Here is a 22,312-nt window from a genome sequence, read left to right on the forward strand (position 1 = left end):
TTTGCTAACAGATGAGATGCCTGAATAGAAGTTGCTACCAAAAAAAACAAAAATGGAAAAATAAAAACGTAGAGTAACAAGCCTGGCTTGAACATATGGCAAGTAGAAAGTAAAAAGTATTTAGTGACAGAATTACTCAAGTAAAGTACAGATATGTAAAAATTTTACAATAACAAAGTTACTTACACAAACTTCACTTATGTCAAAATAATAAAACGTGTCATTAACTGTGCGCTAAGTGTGTTTTGGTGTACTTGTTAGAGTGAAGTATGGGAAACTGAAAAACAAGGTATGAAGCAAATGACTGAATGCCAAATGAAAGCCTATTTCCTCTGTTAAACAGAAAACCGAGACAGATTTTTGAAAGACCTCAAATGACAGTCTGACTTGTTTGTGTAGGTCAGGCCTTTTCGCTGTGGGAGACTCCTTCACAAAGGCTCGACAACGGGAGGGAGACGCCCTCAAAATGGGTCAAACTGGAGAAACTAGGGCCAGACGCCATGTGAGATTAGCTGCTTGGGACATGAGAGACCGCCACTACAATGAATAATGTAGGAGCAGCTGCACATACAAGAGCAGGCTGAGCGCTCACACACCAATCCGCCTCACTGCACACCTGAGAGTCTCCATTAAGCCTGTGTGGGGCTACTCTGGTCCATTTTCCCCCCACGTGGGCAGTCTCTAATGGACGCACATCATCAATCAGCAGTCCATCCAGCTTCTGACCCACTCTATATCACTTCATTAGGCATAATATGCTCTTTTATGTTGTTAAGAATAGCTAGTGCAGTCCCCTTTTCAAGCCCATAAATTATGCTTAGTATTCACCATATGGCTGTGAAGAACTTTGAATACACTGCCTGTGTGTACGTCCAGTGATGGAGTGATTAATCTTGGCAGAGTAAGTGTAGTTGTCACTGAGTGTTATGTAAAATGTCAGCATATTTAAAATGTTGGTCTGGTTTTAAGCCTCTTTTTTAATTATTTGACTAGTATTTTATAGAGATGCTGCACTGCAAGAGCCTGGCAATTTAAAAAAAATTATAATCAGAAAAACTTTGTTGATAACTCAAGGTAGTGGTCATTACACTCATATGGCAGGACTTGATTTGCATTCTGTTTGAATTAATAGGGAATTCCACCAATTTCCCAAAACTCCTGTATAATTAAAAGGTTGAGATGTAAACAAAGTCATTCAGAGTGGTTTGATTTGAAATGATTCAGAGTAGAGAAGCTTTCCAGCTCTAAATTTCTTTACAGCGGTGTTGATAGGAACCAAGGGGTTGCAATGTCTACAATGCAAATATAGCCAGTTTATTTACTTTCCAAAGCAACTAGTGGACCTACACATCTCTTCTGAGTTTTTAATCTGAAAGAATAACTATTCTGCTTTACACTGCTTTTGCATGTACCTCTCCACCATGAATATATGTTATGTTTTAGCCAAAAACTTGTGTAAAAACTATTATAAAACAATGTCTCAGACATCAGGCACTGTGTTGCTAACAATTCATGTAATAACTTTCTGTGAGGGAACTTTTAGAGACATTAAATTCTTCAGCCCTCTGGTTCCTGTCACCACCACTGTGTACATTTCTGACTCAGTATGTTCCTCTAGAACGGAGCATTTCACATCAAACCACTCTGAAGGACTTTGTTTACATCTTAACAGCTGAATTATGGAGAAATGCTTTTGGAAATTAGTTCCCCTTTAATGTTATGTGATATCATCTTAACCCTGGTCCCACAGGCCCACTCTCCTGCTCATTCTGTGCTTTTAGTGCTTTAGCACAGCCACTTTAACTCAATAATGGGCTGTTAATGAGCTGATTAGTTGAATCAGGTTTGCTATGAGCTGGTAAAACACTAAAAAGTGAAGGGCAGTGGGCCTCCAGGACCAGGTTTGAGTAACACTGATCAAAGATGTCTGTCTATATTTTAATTCCATCCATATTTGTGATTTACACAAGTGCCCTTTGATGTAAGTGACTTTGTAAGTTTGTATGGTGCCCTGCTGGTGACATCCCCTATAAATAAAAATAATGTGTGGCCACGACTTAGTAAGATGTGGGAACGGGATAATTAAGCCTTGACCACAGCTTCATAAGGCATGATCTCGTCCCCACGCTTTACTAAGTCGTGGCCACACATTATTTTCATTTATGCGGGATGTCACCAGCAGGGCTCTGTAAGTTTGCTTTTTAGATTCATGATCAAATGTAGCTGATGTGGTTTATATCTTTCTTTTTGAACTCACTGTCTTCCTTGATTTACTTACTTATTTATTTATTCGTTTATTTACTTTCTGTCTTTCTTATTTACTTACTTATGACTTATTTTTAACCACTGTTTACTCTTATTTATCTTGTTTTTTCCTGGCTGATATAGATGCTTTCTAGCTTAGAAAAGGCCTCTCGAAATTAAACAAGGGTGATTTCTCTTTCACACAGAACCTGTCCGTTTGTGTCGGGTTACGAAGTTAAATAAATCCACAGTCTCTCCCCTTTTCCAAACAACGAAACACGCGAGAAAGGCTGCTGTAATCCTCCTGAAAGTGTAGACGGGCCATCATCGCTGACCGTATAAGAAGCTTGGCCGCTAGAGGAGCCAGTGTGAGGAGGCAGTGCAGGAGAGGCAGAGACGTTCACCCAAACGGAGATGTGTGGCTGACTGAGCGACTGTGAAGGAAGCCTGATCTTCCCCTCAGGAGCGCTTCTACTGCGAGGATGAGGCACCTCTGAACAGAATTCTCCATAATCCCAGAGAAGAAGCCTCTTTTCTTTAAAATACGATAACCGAGACATCTTGTAGTCGAGTTGCCGGTGAGTAATAGTTTCTCAAAACTCCTCCAGCACTCTCATATGCCGAGTTAGCTCGTTATTGCTCTCTCTCTCTCTCCTTATTTCTCCGTAGCTGCCTGTTAGCACAGGCGGGCTAGCGGCTTGCTTAGCTACTGCTAACGTTAACGTTACCGTCCCAGCCGTTTGTGCTCTAGTTAGCTTGTCATCCTTAGCTGGCTTGTTTTGCGACAGGCTTGAGAACAAAAACACATTTGGCCGGTGTGCAGAGAGTGAAATGCGACTACTTTCTGTAAGTTCGCGGTTTGTTTCCCCTCAAATTTAAAGTTAATGTTCGCGACTTTCTGCACATGAGCTAACATTGAGCTGGCTAGCTCGTTAGCTAACCCAGGTTAGCTGTTTATTTCCTGCTGGCGTGAATTAGCGTTACAGTTCTGTTATGTGGCCGGGTCGGCTCTTGTTTACTAGTCTAACGTTACAAATGTGAGTGTGGCTGTGTACAAAATGTCCTGGTAAAAGTACTAAACGCGTTTAAATGCTTTGTAATCTTCAGAGAAGGTCATTGTTCCTTAGACTGAGATGTTTTCCCGTTCAAAAGTTTGGAGTCACTTGTCATATTAACAGTTGTTATTCAGTAGTAGTTTATACAGTGTAGATTGAGGTGTTATAAACTAAGCAACCAAAGGGTAAACGGATTTTTTTCACAGTTTACAGTATTTTGAGAACAACTGGTATGGCACGAAAAAATAGTAGGTATTACTAAATATTTATCTGTAATTAGCTATTTATAGGACAGTATAAAATTGCCATTAATACATTATATTTTTGAATATGAGGCACTCCAGATCTTAATGTCATTATAAATTTATACAGCTCTCTTGTTAATGGAATAATCTACAATCTCAGTTCTTTTTACTTCATAAATTGTTTGAAACCTCAGAAATATTAGCATAATATTAGAATAATTTTATATGTGTACTAACAATAATTGCTTTATGTTATTCAAAACAGTGACTCCAAATGTTTGAATGACAGTGTAAGTTAATACTTGTGCTGTCAACTCTGAAGGTGCAGATTCCGAGGTGTGAATACATGAAGAGATATTATAAAATAGCTGAAAGATTCCAGCAGTTAGTCCTGTTTCCCCTGAAACTGTATGTGTGATGGACTGTGTTACTACTTGTGTGTGTACGTTTTGACTGTACACTCATCATTGTGAAAATTCTGTCACTGCATGGATTTAAATAGCCTTGCTAGAGAAACAATTGTTATATTTAGATGCTTTTGTTTTCTTTCTTTTGTCATGGAAATGAGATCCACTCAGTTGAGCCTATTTATATCAGGTATACTTTCAGCTCTGCTTTGCAGCTAAAAATACAGCTCATGTCATGTTAAGGGGGGGAATCAATTAATTAATGCTGAAGTTGGCAGAGAACTTGGTGCTCTGCTGTGGTGCTGTATTGATTGGTACAGCATGATGGGAGGAAATGCTGTCTATGCCAATGTGTCTAGACCTAACGTCTGTGTTAGCAGATTTTAGGTTTTAACTGTCTGAGATTAGGCTGCTGCTGCCTGATACCAATAAGTAACCTGTCCCTTTGGTTTTTGTTTTCCACAGTGCTGTGTGGTGGTAAGTCCATGCATGGTGACAGACTGTCCATCCTGGCCTTATTTCTGAAACGCAGCAGGTGAGCGCAGAGCTGCAGACAAGGACTACACAGTATAGAAAGAGGGAAGACATCCAAACGGATGGCCGCACCCTTTGTACCAGTGCCTGTCCCTATGGAAAGGGCCCTGTCAGGGGCTCCTAACCCCAGACGGCCCCAGCGAGCCTCAAGTCTGGGCAGTGCGTCCAGCAGTTCAGAATCCTCCTCCACTAAAGGCCCAGGAGATGAGAGCAGCTTAGGAAGGCGAGGGACCAGCACCGGAGCCTCTGGCTCAGACCGAAGCTGCTTCACTCCGCCCTGTCAGAGCCCCTATACTCGGGCCAGGATGAACGGCTTGGACCCCGCAGTGGAGTACTCCAGCTGCCCACGGCCGGACACACCGCCAGAGACCCCCAGTTGGGAAGAAAGACCCATAACCCCGACAGTGCTGGGTTACGAGGTCATGGAAGAACGAGCCAAGTTCACGGTGAGAGAAAAGCTCCTGGGAGCTTAATCTTTCAGACATGTGCCAAAATAACCAAGCCTCTGAATTTATTCCATTGTTTAATGAAGGCATGTGTCTAGATCATCTAGTGAAAAGCAGACTAATCATCTAAAGGTACAGGAGTCGCTCCAACATGTTCTCACCTAATTGTTGGTGTCCTAATTACCCTACTTCCCTGACCACAAGATTGCTTAGTAAGTGTTTTCAGTTTCTGGAATTTGGTCTCTGGTCTCTGTTGAAGCTCTGTCGGGTCAGTTTCTGATCTTGCTCAAGTATTCGGTACTGTGGCAGCAGTCATGATGGACTGAAGGGTGCAGAGTTGGCTATAGGTCACAGTGTCCAGTCTTTTGAGGTCACATTTTCTCACTTGGCTTGAAAATGCTGATCAGATTCTTTTTAGCACTGTCTCTGTCTTCCTCCCTCTTGTGTTCTGACAAGTAAACTGTAATTTAAAGTTGAACCAGGGGGTGGGCAATATGAACTAAACTTTATATCACAATATTTTTCACTATTTGGACAATAACAGTATCACAGTTAACCCTAATAATTGTTGTTATTTATGATAACTAAAATAAAAATATTAAGATTTGAAAATCAGAATCTTGCAGCCTCTCTTTCGTGTTCTATGCAGATCAATCACAGGTATGTAACTTTATATGCCATTATATATTAGACCTTAAAGCATTAGAAACAAAGCAGTTGAAAAAGAAAATCTAAAAAGCGTAAATTGCTCTGAATGTTTATTCTTTCCTGGAAGTGCCCCTGAGTTACCCTTAAGTTGGAATGACTGGCTTTTTTTCAGCTGCAGGTTGATGTCAGCATGTGGTCATCCAGCATTGCTCAGTTGTTGTGTCAGGTAGGGGATCACGTTGGCTGTGTCACATTTTGCTAGAGGCACTTAATGCACTCCATTCCTGTGAGGGGGAAAACAGTCCCATATTTAAACAGGTCACTCTGCTTCCAACATCCCACCCTGCCTGTTGTTTTTAGCCATACATCCTGTTCATTTGGCTCATGGGGGCTTGATGAAAATTCCACTGCAAGTTGTGATTTTTTTTTTAATTTTTTTTATGAGACTTGTGGAATGTGGCAGAGTTTTCACTGAAACAGGTGACAGAAAGTACCAGTCCTGGATTTGAGGCAAAGCTTAACTGGCTTTATTTTTGCCTTACATTTCTCTGCAGGTAGGAAGTAAAAACAAAGTAGTAGGTTTGCAGTATGTTTGCATAATGTAAATATATTGTGCCAATATTCAGTCTAGATCATGTTTCAGGCAAGTTTATTTATGACATGCAAATGCTGACATTTTGAAACCTACAAACTGAAGCTCAGCTGTGGTGCATTAAAGGTCAGGGCTTTTAAAGGGAAGTCATGAAAATTTGGGGAGTCTATCTTTCAAAGGCTTTCAGTCACAAAAAGTGAATGTGGCAAGCTATGAATGAAAACTGGTTGCTGCCAGTTAGCATCATCTCATTTGCATTAAGCTCTTTTCTTTGATTCATTATTAGTAACATCTCCATGGAGACACTGAGTTCACATCTCCGGAGAGACGCTGAGAGAAACTGTGTGGAGGAACTGTTGACTACAGCTGTGTTCTTTCCTTTTCAGGACATTACCCCACCCACTGTCCTTCTGTTTGTTCTTATGTCACACCTCCTTTGTACACCAGCATATGATTCTTAACAGTACACCATCCTCCCTGTTCCTGAAGCTTATTTTTGGGATGGGGACATTTGGTGTTATGATGTCTTGGGTCAAATTGATCACATTGATGCCAAAAATACACTACTTTGCCTCGTAATCAGGGACACCTTTCTTTTAGCGACACATATTGACCATTTCATCAGGAACACCTTTGTACACTTTGTATGCTGAGTGTAGATGTCTGTATTGTTATGATTATGGGCCTTGAACCTGTTTTGGCTAGTGTCTGTAGTAGCATGGACTTTGCTGTTATCTGCGCTGAAGTCAGGATGTTTGCGTGTATGTATTGTAGTGCGCCCTTCTCGTTGGGCTTGGAATTGTGTGAGTGACCTGGAGAACACATTTGTTTGAGCTTCGGATTAGTATGTTTACATCGGTTCTCTCATCCCACCCTCCTTCTATCCAACTAGGTGGCAGCCTTCTTCCCCAGGCCTCACACTTTAAATAGCCTCTGGAATCACAGATTCGTGCAGCACTAAATGAATGGCTCTCAGCTTTGTGGTGTGGAATGATTTAATGTTTGTGTGGTCAGATACAGGCAGGGCCTGAAGAAAATTGCTCCAGATGCTGCATATTTGGCTCTGTTCTGATGATGTATCTTGAAGGTGGGAAGAGATTTTGAAAAACTGTAAGGGCTTTGAGGCGCATATATCATGGTAGAGTGTTTGAAATATGTTTTGTGGATTTCAAAAAGTCTTAAGTCTTAATAGCTGGCTAATGCAGAAGGAAGCCAAATAGCTAACATTACTCTGACTCCCAGTGGTTATATGATGTATTTGTGGGATGCATGATCTAAATTGTAGTGATAGACTGTTGATGGCCGAACACAAAAAGGATACAAGATCCTGAAATCTGAGAGGTGCAGTACTGGATTAAACAATATTAAATGATGTGACATAAATATTAAATGCTAGTTTTAAGCTGGAATACCCCTTAAATCTTTGTTAAAGTTAGGAGAAAATTAGTGTTTGCTTTTCATAGTACTTTAGTTTTGTAAGGCTTGTTATTCATAAAGGGGGAAAAACTGTCCCTGCTGAACTTACTGGATGGGTGCATACTAGATATTCTCAAAATAAAGGAACCTAGACCCAAATTACCAAGCACCAATGACAAAATAATAAAAAAGAGCAAAGCTGCTGCCAAAGTTAGTTTACTGATGATGTTGCATATTACAAAAAAATTGTGCTCAGAAGTGCAAACAAAAAACAAACAAAAGAGAACAAAGCGAATAAATGGCAATGCTTATCTATAGAAGTGCCAATAAACATTTATTTGGATGATATTCTTAACAGATGTGTAGTAAAACGTAGTTGCTGTTCCCTCTTTCGGCAGGTGTATAAGATTCTGGTGAGGAAGTCTCAGGAGGAGAGCTGGGTGGTGTTTCGGCGCTACACAGACTTTTCTAGACTCAACGACAAGGTCAGTCTCAGTCCCTCATCAAGAGGGTTTTATGTATCAGTGATATTCCCTGTACTGTCTGGGTCATTATTTTACGACTACTGCAAATTTGCCACATTGTCTTACATTTCCATTGTTTTGCCTTTGACTCGAAGCCAAAAGAAGGCTTTTGCAGGTTCTGCAGGCGTAAATGTCCAGAGGAAAAAATTGCTTAACTCTCAACAGGAAACAAGGCCACACAGTGTGTGAACAGGAGAATGTGTGGTTTCGCCATTTGCATGTTTTCACTTACCTTGCTTTTTTTTCCAGTGTAAGATAATATCTTTGGTTGTTGTGTCTGTTTGTATTCTGCATATGCTTCATTTTGCAATGCTCCTTTTTATATGTATGCTGTGACTTCATCTCTGCTCCAGTTTGTATGCTTTTATCATGTGTGTTTGTTTTCTGTGTATGCATTTTAAATTCATTTAATGTTTGCGTGCAGAGGCAAGGAATACCCTTTTACCAGCCACTTGACTGCTGCATGGCCCTTACCCCATGGGAGCTAATTACTCCAGTGAACCAGTTACAAACCAGCTGTGCTAGTGCTGAGCATGCTGGCCTCAGCACATAGGATGAACGCATTACACAGACCCTAAACTGGCATCAAAATGTTGTTTTCTCTATTTTGCCATATTATTAGATCAGCCTACTTTGAACAGGGTTGGGAAAGTCTTCAAACAGTTGATTAATTAAATGAAGTGTGTACTTGCCTGGTTGGATTGAGAACCTGTAACCACACCAGCCCTTTGCGAATAAGATTGGTGACCTCTGGGCTAAAGGATGGCTAATATGCATGAAAAAAAAGATGCGCTATAATCTCAAACTGTGCACTCACAAGGTGTTACAACACAATTTGTGTCTAATAAAGTGAAGCTATCTGTTGGAAATTCTTATTCATATTCTCAGTACAGTCGTTCTCACACAAAAGGGAAGACCTTTGTATACATTGTTTTATTACTGTATTACAGAGTGATTTAATATTCAACTATGAATCCAAAACAAAGTGAACTGAACTTTTGAAACCCCAACAGGGACTGAGACAGCTTAGTTCGATGTGCAGACTGAGCTGTTTTGTACAGCCTTGGCAGTGTGGTGCATCCTTTAGTTTTGGGAGCTGACCTGGTGTCTGAGTGGAGTGTGGAAGTGATTAGGCCAAAACCCCGTTTCCATGCACACAAAGCCTTACTGTTCCTCTGTAAACCCAGAGCCAGAGCCAGCCAACTGACCCAGCCTCTGTCTACACACACCACCAGTGCACTGTTAAAACCTGCTGCTCACTTTCATCCCCAACTCTCCAGGGTAGTTTGGGAGAAAGGGGTGATATTTTGACACAACCTGATGGATTTGCCCTTTTCAGAGAGCAGCATTTTTGTTCAGTTTGAAAAAAGGGTGGAAAAGTTGGGCGTTAGGTGGCGTTCGTGCTGAGGGCTTAGGGATGTTCTGCTGCTCTCCTACAGTATGTATTGAGTTGAAATGAGCCCTGCGTGAATGGGGTCAGCACTGCTGTAATTGCGCTTTGTCTCAACACAACCAGTCTAGCTGGTTTTTCCACAAGCTTGTTTTGCAATGTACTGGCCTTATCCCACACTTGGGTTGGGCAATGTAATACGCACATGACAGTATTTTGAAATTGATACTATCAGGCATTTTAAGCACTTGCCCTAATGAATGCATTCACATCATATTCTCTTTAGTTCCACTAACCGTTAGACAGATGCAAGCCTTATCGAGCTCCACCTGCCACCTGGCGAGTGAAGTAATTATCCTAATTATTGCATAAACCACCTTGAACACCAGTAAACAGTTTTGTAGTAAACAAAATTTGCACTCTGAACTGTCATACTTTTGTCTTCCATCCTTTTTGTCTCATGCATAGATTACATTGTGGAAAAATATTGTTACTATGATGATCTGAATGTATTGTAATATCATATTTAGAGCATTGTGCATTCATTGTTGGTATTTTGTTGTCATAGATGTACAGTAAGTTGATAAGTGCAATATGTATGACAAAGTAATGTTGATCTGCGTGTTTTTTTTTTCTTTCTTTTTTTTCCTCCAGTTGAAGGAGATGTTTCCTGGGTTCCGGCTCTCTCTGCCACCTAAGCGCTGGTTTAAAGATAACTATAATGCAGACTTCCTGGAGGACAGACAGTTAGGCCTGCAGGCCTTCCTACAAAACCTGGTGGCTCACAAAGACATCGCCAACTGGTGAGCAGATGGTCCTCCCTCCCCTGAGCTCTTATCTGACCTTAGTCTGCTCTGCCAGCCTGCCAAAATGTGCTCCCCTTTCTGGAAAAACAAACTTGAGTTATTTGGTACACTTTTAAGTCACAACATGTTTGATATCTCAGCAGTAGTGCTGGGCAATATATTGTCTGTATATCGGTGTTGCACAGCAGGTTTTGAGGTACTGATAGATACAAACGTTTAACTGCAGTGTGTGTAATTTACTGGCTGCTATACCCTGTTTTGAAAGAACGCTTCAAAATACATGAAAGTTTCCCTTCTGCCGTCAAAGTTTGCAATGCTCTGTACTCTTTGGTATAATTTTAAAAGAAGAAAACAAGCACAAAGCAGTCCAATAAAAAAAGGCTGTCAGGTTTAGAAGGCATTCTTTTAGTATAGAGAACTTTGGAAGTGTAGGTTTATTAACTTCTAATGCAAACTTAAATATCATCCGATGTCATATATATTAGGAAAATACTGTGATATTGAGTCTCATCGTCACCCAACACTACTTAACAGTCCTAAAAGATACAGCACATTTGTTTGTAACAAATAAGTAGGTCACATGCATACATGCGTGCGCTGCCCCTCATTGTCCTGAGGTTAGTTAGCGTTCTGTCCTGAATGCATTGTTCAAGACCGTCTGGCATGCAGTAAATATGCTCCAGACTCTCCCTCTGGCAGCTTTCCTCACTCATACACGATAGCCCATCAGAGGGTGTTAAATGGATATACTTAAAGTTATACAAAGTTGGCTGCTGTCCAGGCCTTTGCAGTTGATCATCCTAAGCTATATTAGTAGGAAGTCTATATGTGACATTGGAGGAAAACTGATATCCTGTTTCATATGCAAACAAGTCACATTGTTTAATAGTCATCTCCATGCTCACTTCCCTGTAGAGTTACTGTGTGTTATCATAGCCGTTTGCTGAAACTTTGTGTCTGATGAGTTATTTTCAGCGTAGAGCTGCAAGATATGTCATCTGTACTAGTATATCGGTACTGAAGTTGAACTAAAGTATTGATTTTTAGTATTAGAGAAACGTACCTGCAGTATGTCATATGTGCCTCATATTGTTTTCAAAGAACAATTCAAAATAAATAGTTTTCTTTTTTTGTATAATTTCTTGAGAAACAGAACAAAGCAGCCGAATTAAACAAGCACAGGAATAAATTTCAGGATTGCACGGCAGTCTTTTAACGTGGGGCAGAAGAATGGGTTTATTAACTTTATTACTGCAAACTGTGATATATATTCAGAAAACATCATGAGGGTGAAATTTATCGATACTGCCCCAGCATTAGTTCAGTTTGTTTGTGTATGTGCGCTTTTGCAGTGTTGCTGTACGAGAGTTCCTTTGTCTGGATGACCCACCAGGTCCTTTCGACAGTCTGGAGGAGAGTCGGGTAAGACCTGAAACCACCTAGTGTAGGCTCAATAGCTTTGGATATATGCTCACACAGCATCACACAGAAATCTCTCTGACTCTGTTGAACTGTTTTCCCTCTGTTTTCAGCATGTCTGTTTTTTATGCCAAGGTGCTGCAACAGGCAGAGCCAGAGAGCTGAACATTAGACAGCTCTCTCATTAGCATGGCTGGCTCTCAGCAGCCTGTCCACATCCCTCCAGCCTCTAGACAGACTGTGCTGACAGACAGAGGCTATACTGAACCATCTAATAATCGCTCTCTCCCTCTTTGTCTGTTTCTCTTTATCCATCTTTTTTTCTTTCTTGTTTCTGTCTTTGTTTATATCTCTCTCTCTCTTCCAGGCGTTCTGTGAGACTCTGGAGGAGAGTAACTACCGGCTGCAGAAGGAGCTGCTGGAAAAACAGAGGGAGATCAGCACCTTAAAGAAGCTGCTGGAGGAGAAAGAGCTCTACATACACCTGCTTGAAAAAAGGATCAAGTAAGGGCATTAGTCAGTAACACTTTCCTAGGCCCTGCTACATAACACTGATGTAACTATTCCATAAACATGTCATATACTGTCATGAGTTGTCTCAGCAGATGTTCAGTAATATAACAGGATGATGTTACTATTACTGGCAGTTGTCATGACAGACGACTTGATGTTTGTCATGACAGCTAATCCCGCATCCTAATTTTTGCTAAACATACTCTAGTTAGCTGTCATGACAGACTTTTACAGATGCACTTTATGACATGACGTTGTTATATTACTCTACGTAATGAGGCTGTTTACACCTTGCACAACATGCGTTTTCAGTCATCAGCTGATGTTCATTTAGCTGCATGAAAAGCGTGATCGGATTACAATTGGATCACTCAAACCACTTTCAGAGGTGGTCAGAGACGGATCTTGACCACATTTAACCGAAGTGTAAACAGAATGTTGAGGTGCTTTTTATGAGAGAAAGTAAAATTGGATCTCATTTGGTCACACGGGACACGTTTTAGAAAAAGTACCAGGCCAAATTGAATCTAGGCCTGATCCATGCATGAAACGCATGTTAATGGCATAGTTATGTCAATGTTATGTAGCAGGGTTCAAGTAAAGTGTTTCCTCATTAGTTTTATGAGCAATTTTTGCTGTGCCAGTGCACCCCCAACTGTAGCTATGTCATAGTATCTAAATATTAGGGTTTCTGTTCTTGAGCACTGATGCTACATATAAAGCTATGACCATTTATTACATGTATGTGTGTATCTGTCTGTGTGGTTGCCTGTGTACGCTTGCGTGTGCATCCTGGTGTACACCTGTGGTTTCAGTGGCGAGTCTCTGACTCCAGAGAGCCCTTGTGGTCTGTCTGCTCAAGGCAGTGAGAGCAGTGTGGATGCAGATGGAGAGGTGGAGTCCTCTACCGCCGAGGCAGATCAGGACATGCCAGAGGAAAACGGGTACGGCTCACTTCCACTCCTTAACACACATACACACACGCTCAAACATTAAATCCATTCTTGGAACAACGGATTTTTCCACATATGTCGTCTGCTTCTCCAGCTCTCAACACTTAACGGTCTTCTATTTGTGGGTTTTTTGGATGCTAAACATTTTCAGCAGGAGCTGGCAGCGTGCCTGTTTCCCAGGCAGCTTTAAGACACTTGCAGCTTTGTTCCCACTGTGGCTTACACACACTGCTGATCCCCATTGATCATTTGGCTCAATTAAGCTGTGCTCAGAGTTTGACTGGCCCCAAAAACCTGCCCCCTCCCCTCAACCTTCAAGCCATGTTTTTGTATGGCTGGACCTCTTTGGAGCAATACAAATTACCTTAAAAGCTTTACAGAATACACCTCCCCCCCAAACACACATACACACACATGCACACCCACACACTCCCAATCCCCTAACTCAATTTAGCTAATGCATGTGGGTTTGTGCGTTTGGAGTGGTATCACACTCATGGTAATAAGTAAAGCAGGTTATGTGCTGCATGACAAAACTATGAACATGACGGTGCCAAGCTCCATATTCAGTGTTCATGTATCATATTTGGGTGAAAAAAGCAGGGGGCCATAAAGAAGCAGTATTCTGCTGTTGAGAATGATCCACAGGGCATATTTAATTAGGAATATTCACTTTGGCTGGCCTCCATTTTTATGCAGCTCTATAAATTGCTAGATTGTTCTGTGGCCGATTCAATGCCAGTGTGGAAACATTTTTGTGGACGGGCTGGAGAGTGATGCGGTTGATATTGAGTTAGCCTCCATTTCCAAGCAGCTACGCTCTCCCTGCAATCGGCCCTGCCCTTTTAGTGGTGGAGGCATGTGGACTGCGTTTCAAGTCAGCTTTCTCTGCAAATCAAATAGCCACAGAGACAGGATGAGGCAGGACATTCTGCATATAGGCACATATTCTTCCTCTAGATTGGAACATAGCCAGTCAGGTTTACACCATTTATTTCTGGGTGTTGCACCTGATCCAAACATCATTGTGTTACTACTCATTTGAGCTGATACTGAGATGAAATGTCCCAGATTGTGATCTGTGACCCTCTTAAAACCTTCTGTTTTTACCTTCCTTCAGCCAGGCAGAGCCTCTTTGACCTATAGTGCAGTAGTTTGAGGTACTGACTCCATTCTACATGTTGTTTTTAACCCTATGTCTTGACACTCTTGTATCTGTATCGTCTTGCCTGGTCGAGCAGTTGTGTATATAAAAGTCTCCCCATGATACATTCCCACAGACCTGTCATTGTTGCAGGTGCTCATTTAAAGACTAAACCCCAGTAGTCATGGTCAAGCTTGACTATTTTCGCACTGTTTGCACTGCCTATCTTTCTCGCATTCTCTCCTACTTTCTATGTCTCCACTCTTAAAAATAAAGGTGGCAGAAAAGAGTTCTCTAGAGTGATGCTATAAAAGAACCATTTTTGGTTCCCTAAGGGACCATTTGATGGTTGACTATTGAAAAAAAACCATTTATAAATAGGATGTGTGCACAGTCTTTTTTTAAATTTTAGAGTAGGGATGGATGATATGGCAAAAATATAATATTACGATAATTCAAGACATTTTCACAATATGCATCATGATATTTAGATTTTCTGAGGATTAATCAGTGATGGCACATTTTAAAAAATACTTACTTAATATACTGGGTGCAATGATTTTTTATTCAGTGTTTCACATACAGCGCTGCACTAAATCTAATTTACCATGCCAGACAGGTTTATAATGGAACATGCAGTTGATCAGTGTTTAAGTACTGATGAAATTCATGATACACCCAGAAAGGCATATTGTGACATAATGTGATGTAATTTGTCACAATATATGTAAATATTGACACATTGCCCACCCCTAGTTTAAAGAACCCCCACATAAGGTAAAAGTTCTATACCAATTTTGGGTGTTTCTCCAAGCCAAGAACGATTTAGGAACCTTAATTTTTAAGAATGTCTCGTTTGCTCTGTTTTTCTTGTCAATTAGGTTTCCTTCAGTGTGTAGCTTTAATATTAAAGTGACCCAGTCTTCATGTCTGTTTTCTTCATGACTCAGAATGTAAGCAGAAACGTTCCTAACGCAAGGTTTGTGTCAGTCCTCAACTGTCTTGTCTTGTGTCCTTCAGAGTCCACTGCAGAGTTAGCAGTTATTGTGCTGTCTGAGTGAATGCTGTTTCTGCATGCTAAATCGTTCTATCTCTGTTCTTTCAGCAGTTGTGAGAAGCAGGCGTCACGGAGCTCATCGTCATGCTGGTGCGGGCCGGCCATTAGCCGCTCTCCTCCAGTCATCCAGGTCACTCAGCTGGAAAAGTGAACTACAACCAGTACTGCACTTCCTTTCCTCGCTCTTGTCTTTGTTCTCCGTCTCTCTGTTCTCTTGCACTCTATTCTCTATGCTGCAGTGAGATGCCAGTCTCTCCTAACTTCATGGTTGATGAACTGCGACAGACAGACAGGGGTTGTCTGTCTGTGGTCAGCATCAAAAACCATAACTGAAGATCAGACAGGCATGCTCACCCATAAGATTCGTGAAAGGAAGCAGACCTGTCCGGGAGAGGGGCTGAAATCTGGAATATCTTTTAAAACAACAGAGCTTCTTCTGAATGCACTGTGGATAATCTGAATGTGCTCCATTCATTTGCAGACAAATATAATTACTTCAGACTCTTCTAGTCATGAATTGACTGGAGGAAAAAGGCTTCTTCAAAGCTGCATTTACTGAGGACTGCAATATCTACCTTATGGTGGACGACCAGCCAAAGAGGGCTTCTCAACCAAAATATACGGACGGAGACTAACTTAATTTTTGCTCCTTAAACCAGAGGCATCTCATATAATGTCAACTTTGTGACAATCCAGAAACAGAGACTGCATTTGCTCTCTTGCTCTCTTCAATGTCTAAAAACACACAACAGAGCAGTGCCCCTTGTGGCTAATACAGCTACTGCAGTCATCAACTCAGGAAGGACAATAACAAAGACTGAGATTTCCCCTGTGCTGCTGTCATATTATCAGGGCTGTGATCACAAGACCCAGTGTAAAAAAACTATAACTCCAGTTGGTCTCTGGTTTAAAGCCTCCGTCTCTGAATTTTGCCTTTTGTGTCATCGTGTTGCTTCGCAACGCACTGCCATAGCTTCATTGATAATAGGAGGGCAAAGAATATGTGTAGGGGGATGAAAATATTTGAATTTTATAAGCCTGAACTTGTCTTGTTTACTCACTGTGATGAATTTAAGGCACGTTTCAAATATCATGCAGGCTTTTTTTGTTGATGTCACGCAATGCTTGTGCAGTAATTATTGTGAAGGTGTAAACACTAAGTGAACTTTTAACAACCATGGGTTTTCTGTGGAGTTGATTTTGATTTTGTACCTTTCCTGTCATCGTAGATGCAGCTTGAGGTGCAGTCTACAGGATCATATGTTGATCTACACTAGTAATACTTTAGTGTGATCAGTCAGTCTCTACACTTCAACTCCCTTTACTCACATTTCATATGGGTCTGTACTGTTTAACACACTTGTGCATTTGCTATACTAGACTTCAGACCCAAATGCGATTGCACTGTGTAGATCATTTTAGCTGTTGGAGAGAATGATCAAAATGATTGCCGGTCATCGTAGAATAATCTTTGTGCTTTAATGCCCTTGGGGACAAGCACTTCTGTGACTGTAATTCAAAATCGAAGTTGATAGAAGAAGCAGGTGTTTTAATCTAGGCCATCCTTGTGGCTCTTATAAGAATTATGTCCAGCATTGTGACTACATTTTATACGCAGATGATGGAAAAACACCTTTAAACTTTGACATTAACCTGTCCATGTTCTGTGTTCTTTTATGGCAACTACTGGAACGATTAAGACCAGCTTTACAGAAAGTTGGAAAAAAAATTCCCGTTCAGCCTAATGAGAGACTGTATTAACAACAAAAAGTTGTTTAGAGTTGCTGCTAGAGTTTGTAGTTGACAATGTGCTGTTATCAAGCTGGACTGTGTCATCGTTGTCCGGTTGGATGTGGCAATGTCAAATTTGTGGGGATGCACCAATATAGGAATTGTGGGCCGAAGCTGATATCCAATATTTTGTTTCTACATATGTCTGCTGATATACACATTTATAAAATCTAGATATAACTAGATTATGGAGAAATTTATGGAGAAATTTAATATTTTTTCTGGGGTTACAAATGCAGTAAAATTGAAAAAATGCAGACACTGTAGCTCAGTCATCAAAGCGCTTTGCTCTTCCAGAGTGCAATAAATACGTCTTCAGATATTGGTCATATTTTAACATCTGTCTAATGCTGAGGTGTATATGTGCGTGCATAACTTTTTTTTAAAGCTGTTACCTGCCGATACTGATATAATTCCAGTGTTATTATGCATTCCTACAAATCTGCCACCATGTTAACTTTGGCACATTTCTTATGCAACACTAAAAATAGTCCTAACAGTGTGACATGCACCTTGCATGCACCTACAAAGTAAATAGCATTTGAAATTCAAGTATTTTAAGGGATAAACTGTTTTGTGTCATACAGTCTCTTATTAGATTGAACAGTAATTCTGCTAATATTCCATGAAGGACATAAAACGTCTGCTGTTGCTATGCAAGAACACGTTTATGGGTGATGCCTGGATAGATTAACTCAATTTGAGCCATTGTCAACCAACCTGAACCAGTCACATCACATACGCAATGCTAATTTTACTGGCTGATTGCGATGTCATAATGAAATGTGTGTGATGTCACAATAGTAATGAATACAGGAGTATGTAGAGACGTTAAACCCATACTTAAAAAAGACATTAAAAAAGAAAAACACTAGTGGGGTACATGTTGTTGGGGTCACTAAAAGCTAGCACTTGTGTTTAGTGTGTACACATATTTAGAGCATCTCTATCAAAGCTAAACTTGGCACAGTCCAAGCAGGAAATTGCTGAGTCAAGGTTCGTAAATGGCTGCAGCAAGTCACATGTTGCACTTTAAGGTCCTGAGGGATTGTGGGATTGTGGTGTACAATGCTTCTAGGCTAGCAGGTGAAGCTTCCTTATGTTTGAATGCTACTTTTAGCTTCAAATGAAGCGCAGTGCCTTTTCCCTGCTGTTCATATATGTGTCCTTTAGTTTGTGTGTGTGTGTGTGTGTGTGTGTGTGTGTGTGATACGTATGCAGGTCCTTCCCAAATCAACCTCAGCAACCCTGCTAACATAGTGCCTTGCATCTCCTTCCCTTATTGTAATTTTATCTGTGTGTCTCACAAATTGAGTTGCTGTCCTTTTTTCTCTCTTCAATAGGGTTGATGCCACCTGCAGAATGGCTGCTTAGGTGGTAGCAGATTGTTTTACTTGATTTAGTGGATGAAAGATGGTCTTCATCTATGTTGAAACTGTGTTTACTCGGTCTGCTGCTGGCAAACAGGATTCTTTGCCAGTTATAATGTCCTCTGTAGGATTTCATTCTTTCACTATTTAACTAAACTGCACATTTAACACTTGACATGTTGTTAATATATGACAGCAAATGAAAGTTTGTGTAATGGTGAGTAGGTTAAGCGAATAGGAATTCATGTCTTTGGGATTATGAGAGTTTACCTTTCAAAACGTCTGATGATAAATCTTATGCAACTTCTCAGTAGATGCAATTCAAAGGTGTCAACATCTGTCAGTTTTAATGTTTTTTTTTGTGCTGTCAAATAGCCGTACATCTGTTTTCTTTTTTTTTTTACCAATAACTTGTCATTGAAAAGTAGGAATGTAGAATGGAATTGGGTGTGATATCTTTTTCAGATCATCAAAACTTATGTTTTTTTGGTCACATAATAGATTATCTTTTGAGGGATAATAAACATTTTCAGTGGAGGTATTTTCACTTCATTCTAATGTGGTGGATTATTTATTTGTCTCTTAATCAGTGCACTGGTGTGTGTTTATTACAAACTTTCCTTTGCAAAATATTTTTGGGCATTAGGGGGCAGTAGTTACTCTCATTTAAACCATTGCAGGAGGAACTCTTACAGTAGCATGTTTACTTATTTGTTAGCACAATTTTGTTATACATGTATGATTTGAGATATGCAGCACCTGTAAAATGTGGTCTTTAGGGAAAAGCATGAATGATACGTCACTCCAGGGCTGAGCAATTCATCTTTTTTATATTGAAATTGTAATTTTAAAAAGTGGAAGAGCTGCAATTTTCGTTCTATTCCATGTTATGTACATTGTGTTAAGTTTTAGGAGGGGAAAGTTTATCTTATGAGGCAGAGCTCATGAACTGGCAGTCTGACACACAATTCAGCAATTCATTCTTGAGGGTAAAAGGTCTGTTTAATTTTCTGAGAGTATATTAAACTGATCCATATTGCGTAACCACAATACAAATCAGAAACATTGCAATTAGGTATTTACCCTGAATTCTTCATCCCTGATACACTCACTGGCCACTGTAACTTGTATCTGCACACATTGTCCATTTTATCACAATTACCATATAGGTGCATTCTGAAGTTCTACTACTATAGATGACAGCCCCTCTGTTTCTCTGCATGTTAGTTCAAATTTACTTATGTTCAACAATGGTCCAGACCACCACAGGACCACCCCTGAACAGGTATTATTTGGGTGGTGGATCATTCTCAGCACTGCAGTGACACTGACATGGTAGTGACGTGTTAACTTGGAGCTACACAGAGTGGTACTGGAGTTTAGACAGCTCAGTGTTGGGCTGAGAATAGACCACCAACCACAAATATTGGTCTCACTTTATTTGGACAGTCCACTATAGTCTTCTGTATATTATCTACAGATGTCCAAATTGTTAACAAACTATCTGTTGAAACTCAGCTGATTCTAAACAGTGGTGGGGTTAGGGTTAGGACCAGTGTGAGGGTTGGGTTTAGGTTTTGGGTTGAGGTTAGGGTTAGGATTAGAGCAGGTTTAGAGTTAAAGAAAGTTGTGGTCAGTTTCGGAGATATTTAGTTGAATATAACCTGAAAATAAATTAAGTATCTACAAGCATCTAAAGTGGACTATCCAAAGAAACTGTTACACAAATATATAAGAGGGAACGAACAATGATCTTAGATACAGGGTAAGTGTACCTTATGAAGTGGCCAGTGAGTATCATGTAAGATGGATGACAAACTCCAGTCCTGAAGGCCTGGGGTCCAGCGCGGTTTGGTGATTTTCCTACTCAAACACACCTGAATCAACTCAGCATAATTTCTAGGCTAGTGGGTGTGTTGAGCAGGAAACAATTTAAACCATGCCGGTCTCCAGCCCTCCAGGACAAAAGTTCTCCACCACTGGTATAAGATACGAACGTCAGGTCTGTCAAGTTGAATCTATGCAAGTTTCAGCTACTAGGTTTAGAAACTAAAAAGTTGAGGGGTCCTGTCTAGAGATTGGATGAGGGTTTCATTACCTAAATGCCACACAGAGTTCAATTCTGCCATAAATCACAAGGGTGTTAACATTTATCCCCATCCATCATGTTATTGTTGTATGTTTCTAGTCAGAAGTTGACCCGTGACTTATGAGTGACCTCTACTTGCCAGGAGCAATAACAAAACTAGTGCAATCCTGGCCGAAGCCAAGAAGTGGTTTATTTCATTTAGGGGGCTTTGAAAATGCTACAGGTGAGCTTACAAGTTATCACAGCATGCAATGTAGTCAAAGAGCAGAGCACCACAGCGTAAAACAGCACAGCTTTAGCCTGATTTACAGCTCCTTGGCGTTGTGCAGGACCTTGGTGTCTGGAAGCTGTTAGCAGGAGCAGGGGGATATAAGGCATTTTGGAACTGCAGACCTTTGCTTTCACTTAAACTTACTTTAATGCCTTACAGTACACAAGGCCATCAGTTAAAGCACAGCGAGAGATTTGTAATATGTATGAATTATTGTTTCAAATGAACATTAAACAGTGAAACTACACAATCGTAATAGGGATCATATTTGATGTTAAGGATTTATAGTAAGCTGTCACATGTGGAACTCTCCAGATGTATATCAATATATCATATATTGCTGTCATATAAGCTTCACTGGAGCGTTTCCTATTTGACTGTTGTTCCAGTGATGGTGAGAATGAGAGATTTCACTCTTACTCCAGTGCTTTTGCTATATCAATAACCTGAGGCCTGTTCTCAGTCTCCGTGTAAACAATAAGTAAAGGCTCAGGCTCCAACGACTGAGATGAAAGCCGTTTCAAAGCAAGCGTTCTATAAACGCGTGAAGTGATGAAATGGATCAGATTCTCATCCAGTGCTGAGGGCATTCTGGTTTACATCAGGCCTGCTTGTTTATGAGATAGCGAGCAGCACTATGCGACAGAGGAAAAGCTGCAGGTCTTGGCTTTTTGAAGTTGTTATGGCAGGTCCACATTTCATTATGATTTCCTCTGCTTTGTGAACAGGCCTGAAGTGATAACTGCTGTCTGAGGATGAATATTTCCCCAGTTTGTCCAGTCATGGCCATCCTTTGCCACGAAAACCGCAAAAGAATTTCCAGACCAATTCCGGAATACAGCATTGCTTAAATTTGCTGAAAATTTGTGACTATGCTGAATTATCATGCATTATTAGTAAACGGTTCACTGGGAAGAGAAGATCAGCTTTCAGACTGACAAATCGGCTTTTATTACATTCATTCAAATATTTGTGAAAACTGATAACAGATTGTTCAGACTACGGAGAATCAGTAAAAACAGAATTTATTGCATCCAAATGCTGTGCACCGCAGCATTCTCTGAAAGTATTGGTGCTGGTACATGTTTCGTAGATAAGGCAGTATACTTTGAATTTTCTGAATTGAATTTTTGATTTAGATTTTTTTGCTGTTATACAAAACCTTGTTGCAGTGTTTGCAGCGTTTTCTCTGTACTCTTTATTTTAACCCGGCCTTTCTGTTATTGAAATCAATGAAAGCTTTGTTTGTTCTTCAGCAGGGGATTATGGCTGCATGCTCGAAGACGTTTTTGATTTCAGTCAATTTAGCTTTTTTGTTTGTTGGTTGGTTGGTTTGTTTGAGTGTTTTCTTTTTTTCCTCCTGTCCAGTTCTTTTCAGCCAGCCCTGCTGCTGATGGT

At 40.5% G+C, this 22,312-nt stretch overlaps 1 protein-coding gene across 4 annotated transcripts; it reads left to right on the plus strand.

Moving 5' to 3' along the window:
* The first annotated feature begins 2,619 nt into the window (after positions 1–2,619).
* On the plus strand, positions 2,620–16,433 carry snx16 (sorting nexin 16). 4 transcript variants are annotated; one of them, XM_036582709.1, is made up of 9 exons: positions 2,620–2,822; positions 4,417–4,931; positions 7,986–8,072; positions 10,156–10,304; positions 11,660–11,729; positions 12,094–12,230; positions 13,055–13,183; positions 14,313–14,352; positions 15,442–15,561. In XM_036582709.1, the coding sequence occupies exons 2-8, from the start codon at positions 4,548–4,550 to the stop codon at positions 14,329–14,331; spliced, it is 975 nt and encodes a 324-aa protein (XP_036438602.1). In that variant the 5' UTR covers positions 2,620–2,822; positions 4,417–4,547; the 3' UTR covers positions 14,332–14,352; positions 15,442–15,561. The 4 variants fall into 4 exon arrangements, with proteins under 4 accessions (XP_036438602.1, XP_036438610.1, XP_036438588.1 ...); XM_036582717.1 differs by having other exon boundaries at positions 15,445–15,497; XM_036582695.1 differs by lacking the exon at positions 14,313–14,352 and having other exon boundaries at positions 15,442–16,433.
* The last annotated feature ends 5,879 nt before the right edge of the window (positions 16,434–22,312 follow it).

The sequence above is a fragment of the Colossoma macropomum genome, unplaced genomic scaffold (genome assembly GCF_904425465.1).
Source record: "Colossoma macropomum unplaced genomic scaffold, Colossoma_macropomum, whole genome shotgun sequence".
Lineage (NCBI taxonomy): Eukaryota > Metazoa > Chordata > Actinopteri > Characiformes > Serrasalmidae > Colossoma > Colossoma macropomum.

Bases quoted from the DNA above. Each gene is read 5' to 3' on its own strand.
- snx16 (XM_036582695.1), top strand. From the start codon at position 4,548: ATGGCCGCACCCTTTGTACCAGTGCCTGTCCCTATGGAAAGGGCCCTG. The intron at 4,932-7,985 runs GTGAGAGAAAAG...CTCTTTCGGCAG, and splicing joins AAGAACGAGCCAAGTTCACG to GTGTATAAGATTCTGGTGAG. The intron at 13,184-15,441 runs GTACGGCTCACT...CTGTTCTTTCAG, and splicing joins GACATGCCAGAGGAAAACGG to CAGTTGTGAGAAGCAGGCGT.